At 33.2% G+C, this 9,922-nt stretch overlaps 1 protein-coding gene across 1 annotated transcript; it reads left to right on the forward strand.

Moving 5' to 3' along the window:
- The first annotated feature begins 6,136 nt into the window (after positions 1-6,136).
- On the forward strand, positions 6,137-9,299 carry LOC109828390 (PKS-NRPS hybrid synthetase CHGG_01239-like). Its single transcript, XM_020395399.1, has 5 exons — positions 6,137-6,442; positions 7,116-7,523; positions 7,611-8,214; positions 8,321-8,935; positions 9,038-9,299. Exons 1-5 carry the CDS (start codon positions 6,171-6,173, stop codon positions 9,215-9,217), a joined length of 2,079 nt encoding a protein of 692 aa, XP_020250988.1. The 5' UTR covers positions 6,137-6,170; the 3' UTR covers positions 9,218-9,299.
- Positions 9,300-9,922: the final 623 nt, after the last annotated feature.

Consider the following 9,922-nt stretch of genomic DNA (forward strand, 5'->3'; position numbering starts at 1 on the left):
ACACGTGATTAGTTGCATTGATTGTTCCTGGCTGTGTTTGAGAACCTTAGTAGTTCATGACTTAGTGGCCTTGTGCGTCATGAACAGACCTAGTGACATGTGTGGGTGTGTTTAGGTGGTGAACCATAGTTTTAATAAGGATTATGATCGTTAATTTAGAAAGAACGAGAAGAGTTGGGATAGGGAAGTTAATGTTCATGTGATCGGATAAGGCTGTTGATGTATCTTCCAGACTCGTACCAGAGACCTGTTTCGTCCTGGGGTTGGTTTGTTGGACAAAGTGGCCTGCTTCGTCACTTTGATCCGTGACTTGTTTCGTCACCTGAGCTTTGCCTGAGTTCGGACCGGGCCGAGATCGGATTGCGTGTAGTCCTCTAGCCGCCTGTTTCGCGGGATTGGATGCGCGTAGGGGATTTGTGAACAGCCAGTTATCCGGGTTGACTCTGTGTGAGATGTGGACCAGTGACCTGTTATAGGATGGCTAGTTACTTGACCTCGTTTCTAGGCTAGGTATGACTTTTTGTGAGATACGGATCAGTTGAATTATCTTTTCATACATAGATCGGGATTAATATTTAATTATTTACAATTCGAGACATATGGTATATACATGAGGGTTTCCTTGTTTGGATTATTTCGCTCGACGTACTATGTCTCTTGTTGTGGATTTTTAAGTATTAATTCCATCTAATTGTATGACCTTGTGACTTGGATGATTATTCTGATGACTAGCTGCATGACCGACTTGTTACTTGATTGTTTTGGTTGGATTTTCAGTTGCATGTTTCTTTTGTCATTTCGGTTACCGTATTGTTTTTCGCATTGGGTTTTCGTTTGCTCTATTGTTTTGTGGGATCTTGCCGTGCACCATGCACCTGATGTACACTTGTTTTCTCTGGTGTACGTCAGACTTAGAGGAAGAACAGGTTCAGCTGGAAGATCGCTAGGAGCCAGAGGATTCTTAGCTGAGTACTTAGAAGACCGAGCTGAAAAAGCCGAAGCGTAGTTATTCCCTCTAGTTGTTCGATGATCCTAGTTTACTTTTGTAGCATTTCTTTCCGCCTGATCGTTGTATTTTATATTCTCCAGTATCTCATTCAGATAGTTTGTATAAGGGTATGTTGGACCCGTATCATTATGTCTTGGATAATATTCATTTGTGATATGATATGTATTCTTTCATTCTGAGTTTGTCTATTATATTCTTGCTGATTGTGATCGGGGACCTGTGACTTCACGTTGTATTTATTTCCAGACGCTTAGCGTATTGGATTGAGAAGAAAAGAAAAAGAAAGAAAAAAAATTGATAGTGTATATTCTGCTCAATCTAATACGTCACGGGCTTGTTCACGTTCCGATTCCCGTGTATTTTGGGAAGCGGGGCGTGACAGGTTTTAGTGGTGGCCCATGCAGGTCACGGTCCCGAGTACTCATGAGTAAGAATATAGTGGACAATTTAGATACATATCATATATATCATCCGTGAGACTATTTTTGAACCATTATCCTATTTCCTTGATAGATTTCGTTTCATCCCTATCTTATCACTCTTTGACTCCGGAATTTTCCACGGTTCTTGTCCCATCGCTTCGCAATTACCCTCTCTTGTATAACTCCTCTATCCTCGTACCGATCGTTATTACATGTGTTGTTATTGTTTAATTGTATTGATTTCTGTATTATGTATTACATTATTTTATGCATCATACGCAGTGTTATATTGTTTGTCTTTCATTAAAAAATATATACCATTACTTATATATTTCAATTGTTCAAACCATGTTATTAAGTGTTTTGCATTGCTCTAGACTCCGCATATACATTGCATATCATATCTGATATTTAGATTATTTTCTTGTGTTTAAATATATTTTTGCATATCTAAACTTGTGTATGTGTATGTTTTTCTGTCATATTATCTATTAATTACTTATGTTTAGATTATTGTATATTGTTCGTATTTCATGATATACTTTAATAATTTCATGATTTTAATATTCTACATATACAGTATATTCTTATCATTTACATTTTCAGTATATAGTTTTTATCAGTAAGTTTTACCTTGTTAGATTATTTTATTATGTTCGCATTGGTTTTGTTATTTCTAAGAGCAATGTATTTTTATTTTGATATTCAAACAATTATTCATATTGTTAGGTTTGAACTGAGTTACTAATTATATAGTTTTGTTACATTATCTCGTACCATTGGTTATTAATCTTTTATTCCTAATATAAAAGATTTTTCTAAATAGCATTTGTGAGTATGTAAAGTATTTATTCATGGTTTGTTTATAGTATAGTTGCATATTTGTTGTTGTTTGCTTAGTTTTCGATATGTATTATTTTATCATTGTAACAAAATACATTGTATACGCGTGTTATTTTTAGTATTTATTTTATGATATTTTTAGATATTACGTCTTTTATTGTGTTATTAGTTGTTGTTCATTCTCTATTCATTATTTTCGCTTACTTGTGTTGTGCTTTACTTTTATTCTTTTATAATTACTATTCTCTTTTTATTATAGTGTATTCACTTAGATTATTATATTTACGATGTTATTGATTTGTAGTTATTTATTATTTATAGTATTAACTGTGTAACTATATTTATCTACGATGCATTGGTGTTTTTATTATACAGAATTATGCTCTTCTTATGTTCTCATTTGCTTATATACCTATTTTACCTTTCATAGTTTTTGTTTTATATATCATACTTCCTTATCTAGTAGTATGTTTGTGAGTGTGAGTATTATTAGTAAGCATTTATGTTACAGCGTATTCTACGATTTTTGTATGTGTTGAGTTATCTTGAGTTTTATACTGCCAGTTTGTTCGTTACTTATTTAAATACATTGAGTCTTTCATGTATGTTTCTTCTTATCAGATTTGTATTTTTATTATTTTAACTTATATTGTTTTACATCGTGTTACTCTTCTGTTTCGTCTATCTTATTTTGTGTTTTTCATAGATCATATTATATCAATATCGTTTTATTCTTATATTTTTCTTTGGATAGGAGTTGTTATTTTTGGGTGCGAGTGTGTAGTGTTATGGCTTTATGGTTTGTGAATAGGGTTATTAAAGGTTGTTACAATGTTGGTGTTTGTTTAGCTTTGATTTTTGTATTTTTACATATTGTATTTTGGTTACGTATTTAGTCGTAATATTCTTTGATTTTTGTATTTTTACATATTGTATTTTGGTTACGTATTTAGTCGTAATATTTTTGTAGTTGGTGCGTCTTATATTGTGGAGTGTATTCTTACTCATTTCTTTTTCACGTCTTAATTTGTGTATTGCTATACTTATTGTGATTCAGTATTTATTATGTTTTTATTATAAATTTTGTTTGTGGTCACGTTATAGTGTAATTATTTTTATTTTGTGTTACATTTATTCTACGTATTGTACATGTATTTATACATGTTTGCTGTGTATGTTACCACATAATTTTGGTCACATTTTACTTTTCATGTACGTGTTTTATTACCATTATTATTTGGATACTTATCAAGTTATATGTTTTCTTGTATGTCGTTTTATGTTATCTTTAATTTTATTAATTTATTAGTTTATTGTATTATCGGGGTTATATTATTTATTAGTTAACATAGTTATTTCTTTTACGTTTCATCAGTAGTTTCATTTAGTATATCTCATTTCATTCTTTACTTCCAATTACATCTATCATCATTGTTTGATTTAATTTATCAATCATTTCATCTTTCTTAGTTTTGTTTGTGTTTTGCTTACTTATTTTCTATATACAGTTTCTTATTCATTCTAATACTTACTTTTTATTTTGTTCTTTGTCCATGTTAGTCTACTTCATTTATTTAGTCATAATATTTATATAAAGTGTGTGTTTTCGATAATTATTGCTGTGATATACGTCTATAATTAATTTTTTGTTTTTGATGTGATATACTACATATAATTCATTTTTATATGTTGTTGTGTCATATCACCTTGACCTTCCATGATTATCTGTCTTGTGTTGTTTTGTATATCATATCTTTTAGTGTAATGACCGTAAATTTCTAATACGGGTTTAAATAATTCTTTGGTATTTAAATATTAAATATTATTTTTCTAAAAGAGTATTTGTATTTTTCTCAATTTCTCTAGAATTTTCTATGATTTAAAAATACGATATTATGTTATTTTAATAAGTTTTGCTAATTATAAATTTAATTGTTTTGGTAAAATTTTTAAATAAATAGTTAATTATTCATCATTGTTATTGTTATTATTATTTTGACCATAAATTTTAATATTTATTTTAAATAAATTTTATGATATTTTTAAATTATTTAAAGGGGTATTTTTCCCCGTGTTTTTCCTCTCACCGGTGTTCACTCTGTATACCCCTCCGCCTCGTGTTTTCCCCCAGCTCTCAACCCGCGTCCTCCCAACCACCCTATCCCGCACAATCTCTCTCATTAAATTCTCCGCCGTTCTTCTCTCTCTCCAATCCCACACTCAATCAAACTCTCTCTCTCTGACACTCTCTCTCTAATCCAACAAAATCTCTCACACTCAACCAATCACTCAATCACTCACTTCTTTATTATATTTTCTTCACTCTCTCTCCTCTTTTAAAACCCAAGAAACCCACGTACAACTCTCCAGCTCATTCTCTCTCACACTCTCTCTCCATCTCACTTCATCTCTCTCTCTCCTTTGTTCTCTCCTTCTCTCTTCAAACGAACCCAACCCCCGTCAGCAAACCTCGCCACCCCAACTCCTCTCCTCTCGTCTCCACCGACCGCAGCCGCCTCCACGCCAGCGACCGCGACCTCTTTGTACATTTAATGTGGACTATTGATTAAATGTGGTACCGGATTGGCATTGTATTCTTGCCATTTAATGTTGGCAAGAAAATTTATGCACCAATTTAATAATTTTCGAAAACCGGATACTTTGAACAATATAATAATTTTCGAAACCAGATACTTTGAACACACTAATTTAATGTTGGCAAGAAAATTTATGCACCACATTTTCAACAATTGATGTATTTCGCCAAATTTTCAACCATTGATTTTCTAATAAATTTTGTGTGTGCATTAAATTAATGTAATTTTGTGTGTGCATGAAAATGTGGTGCATAAATTTTCCCCATAGATTAATACTACGGGGATTTTTATGCACCACATTTTCAACAATTAATGTAATTTTGTGTGTGCATAAAATTTTCCGGTGGTGAAAACGGTAGAAAAATTGGTGAAAATATGGTGAAAATGTGGTCAAATCGATTTTATGGTGTCCGGTTGGCTTCGAATTCCGATTTCGAATTTTTATAACAATTTTCATTTCCAATACAATTTACACAAATTACATAAAATCGTTTTTTTCAAAAATAAATTACACCACTCAGAATTTTTTACTAATTTGATTTGAGCACTCAAAATGTCAAAATTGATTTTGACCTCTTAGATTTTTACCTATAAAAAGGCCAACAGTTTAAGTTTTTCAAATCACAATCACAACTCAAACACTCACAACTCAAACACTTACAATTACAATCACAAACAATATGAATTCTGGAGATTACAACTCCATAAATCTTGATGAAGTTGAATTCGTCATCGACGAAACACAAAGTGATCCATTCCAGGATCATAGTTCATATGTAGAGTTTGAAGACATTTCAACCGATTTCGGTAATCCGGAAGGAGGTTTTGCTAGTAGAGAGGACATGGATGCTCATGTAAGATATGTTGCTGGCTTGAGGAACGTTACTTTGGCAATTCGTGATTCGAAGGGAAAAGACGGCCGACGGCCCAAAGTTCGATATTTATGTAGCCAAGGTGGCGGATACAGACCAAAAAAGGTTACTGGAACTAGGTCCACTAAAACGACAAAAAATAATTGTCCATTTTGGTTGGACGGAATGGAGTACCCTGGAGGGCGCTGGTACTTTGAAGTCCGGGAGGGGAGACACAACCATCCATTCCCGTCTCATGCTGTGGGATCTCGTTTAGGTAAAATATCCCCTATTCAACTTGAAGTTATTAGGGAGCAAGAGAATTTTAATTTAAGCCCGAGTAATATGTTGGCGTCCATGAAAAGGGCTGATCCGGAGAACAAATCGTGTACAAGTTTACAATGCTGTCAGTAAGGTGCGTGCCCAGAAAAGAGAAGGTCGGACCCCGATGAATAATTTCATCCATTTACTCAGGCAATTGAACTACATGTACGACGTTCGGACTGCTGATGAATCTTCCGAACTTGGAGATATTGTTTTCTGCCACCCGGCTTCTTTTGTGATGGTGAATGCATATCCGGAAGTCATGATGATTGATTGTACGTACAACACCAATGAGTATGACATGCCTCTACTAGAAGTGGTCGGTGCAACAAGTACGGACAAAACGTTCACTATCGCCTACGCATTCATGCGAAATGAGAGACAAGAAAACTACAGGTTTGTGTCTTAATGAATTTTAATTTTTGTCATATGTTTAAATTTAAAATTGTTAATTAACATTATTTAGTACAATTGTTTGTCAATGTTATGAATAATGTTAAATTGAATATTTAGGAGGAGTTAATATTGTTATGAACATTATTAGTATTGTTTAATTAGGAGTTATTATTTTTATGAACATTATTAGAATTGTTTAATTAGGAGGAGTTATTATTTTTATGAACATTATTAGAATTGTTTAATTAGGAGGAGTTATTATTTTTATGAACATTATTAGAATTGTTGAATTAGGAGGAGTTATTATTTTTATGAACATTATTAGAATTGTTTAATTAGGAGTTATTATTTTTATTGAACATTATTAGTATTGTTTAATTAGGAGTTATTATTTTTATGAACATTATTATATTGTTATTTTTTTATTGTTATATTGTTTAATTAGAACTTATTATAATATTATTAGGAGTTGTTACTGTTATGAAAATTATTATATTGTTTAATTAGGACTTATTATAGTATTATTATTGTTATTAACATTGTTATTGTAGTATTGTCATTAATATTGTTATTATGTTAATTTGTTGTTATAAATTACAATTGACAATTATTTAGTACAGTTATTTTGTCCTACGTTTAAATTTAAAATTATTAATGTTATATTATTTTGCAGGTTTGTGTTACAGTTTATCCGTACTTTGTTCGTTAGCCAAGTGACACCTAATGTCATTGTAACAGACCGAGATTACGCCTTGATGCATGCTGTCGAGTATGTTTTCCCGGAATCCAGGCATCATTTGTGTCGCCGTCACATTGAGCAATGCGTGCTACAACGAGCACTGCAGCAACCTGGTTTTTTAAAAGAGGCGGCAGAAGGATTTAAATTTCGTTGGAATTGGGCGATAAGTGCACCGACCATAGATGACTTTAATGATAGATGGGGACGTCTGGCAGCACATTACTCGAATTGGGGAGCATTGCTGAACTACTGCATTGACACATGGATTAGTCCGCATTCCCAAAAAATCCTGTCAGCTTACATCGACCATTATTTTCACTTCGGAAGCTACACAACAAATAGGTAAGCCTTGTGAGATTTACGTGACTAAATAATCGTTACATGTAGTCAACATTAATAATTAATATTCAAGTTCAATTGGTAATGCAGGGTCGAAGGAGAACATCATCGCGTCAAACGACATTTAGATGGTGGTCGGTACCCATTCGATACCGTACTGGAGAAACTTCACAAGGTGATGGAAGGCCAAATCTGTGAGATTAAGAAAGTAGCGAGAGTTAACGCTACTAAATCCAACACAGACACCCTTGGAGATACGTTGTTTGTTAATCTGAACAGATCAATCACGTTTAAAGCATTCGGCCTCATAAGGAAAGAAATGCAAGTTTTACAAGAAATGGGTCAGGATCCAACAACGTGTGGTTGCTACCTAAGGAGAACTCATGGTCTACCGTGCGCACATGAGCTTCAGTACTACATCATAAATGGGTATAGCATTCCGTTGGATCAAATACATGATTATTGGAAAAAGTTAGATATTCAGTTTCCAATATTTCCTAATGATGCCGCGGATGGATCCCCGACTCCACCAAATCCAGTGAGGAGGGCGTTGTTCGAAGAAGTCCCTGATATTACTGCACCTCCTACTGCTAAAAAGAAAACCAAGGGTAAAAAGCTCTCTAGTCTCCGTGTACCTTCGGCGTGGGAGAGGGTTGTGAAACAGTACGGATTTAAAAAGTCTCCAAACAAAAAGGTAATACTACATAACTTATGAATTTCTATATTTGAAAATTATGATTTATATTAGTTACTAATTTATTATTCTCAATTTAACATTGTCAACCTATGCATTTGTAAAGGGCCCTGGACGTGTTGCTTCTATCTCTGAATCACAGGGGAGTCCAATGAGCACATCCCAACGTACGGGGCCACCAGTATCACCATCTTCTCCAAATCCTCCGTGCTCAAGGCCTCCAATGTCAACCCCTTCTTCCAAAGGCACCACGTTCATCTTTAAGAATTCTGTATTTGAGAGAGAATTCCCGCCCTACATTAGAAAATACATAGATCAATGCACAGATGTAGCGGCAGACGGAAATTGTGGATTTAGAGCGGTGGCTCTAGCAATTTACGGAACAGAAGATGATTGGGTTAAAGTTAGACAAGACTTAGTAGCAGATCTACAGAATAGAAGCGCCTTGTACGCTCGAATCTTAGGTGGGAGGAGTGCGAGGAGTTCTAATGTGACTAATCTCATCCAATCGATTGCTCACTACCATGGACCAGCGGATGATGATTACTGGATGGCGGTACCGGATTGCGGTCACGTAATTGCAACAACATATAATGTTGTTTTCATGACATTCAGTGAACATGGAGGAAATACTTGTCTGCCAGCGATATTAGATGAAACACAAGGACCTCCAACCCGAAAGGTGGTGTGCGGACATCTTAGCAATGATCATTGGATTTTGGTAAGAAAATTACACTAGTCGACGATCATATAAACAAGTTGAATTTTAACTTTAATTTTTTATATAAGAATATAACTTCAATATTTGTACATTTTTTTCCAGTTGCATATGAAACCAGGGGATCATCCGGTACCACCCATAGCATTTTACTGGAACGACCATCACGACAAATCTGCAGATGGTTTAGATGCACAATTTGCATTCTCGATCGGTCACTTTAACCGTCTCCACAATGAAGATGGAGAACGTCGAGCAGCAACAAGAAGAAGAAAGAACAATTAATTAGGATCGAAAAAACAATTGATGTATTTCGTTGAGTAGATTAATACTTTGATTTTCTAATAAATTTTATTATTATCCTTCATTATAGTCTAACACTTCAAACATTTCAAACACTTAAACAAATTTTATTAACGATTTTAAAAATTCAAATTATATTAAAATTAAACCAACATTTATATATGTTCTAAAAAAATTAATTTTTTAATAACACTTCAATGATTTTTTATGACCCACGGATTATAATGGATTAATTTTTTTTATAACACTTCAATGATTTTTTTAATAACACTTAAAAAAAATTTTATGACCCACGGATTATAAACCGACACGGATTATAGTCTAACACGGATTTTAAATACACAATTAAAATGGAATTAGTTAATAAAACAAAATAAAAAAATTTATAACCCACCGGACTGTTTTTTTATTAATATCGCTGAAAACAAATTTAATTGTTTTTTTATTAGTCTAACACGGAATTAGTCTCCATGACCTTAATGAGAAGTCTCCATTTTTGTCCAACACCTTGTTTTTTTGAAACAGTTAAATTGACCTTGTTATTTTATTAATATCGCTGAAAACAAATTTAATTGTTTTTTTATTAGTCTAACACGGAATTAGTCTCCATGACCTTAATGAGAAGTCTCTATTTTTGTCCAACACCTTGTTTTTTTGAAACAGTTAAATTGACCTTGTTATTTTATT

This window comes from Asparagus officinalis, unplaced genomic scaffold (assembly GCF_001876935.1).
Source record: "Asparagus officinalis unplaced genomic scaffold, Aspof.V1 AsparagusV1_Un1277, whole genome shotgun sequence".
NCBI lineage: Eukaryota > Viridiplantae > Streptophyta > Magnoliopsida > Asparagales > Asparagaceae > Asparagus > Asparagus officinalis.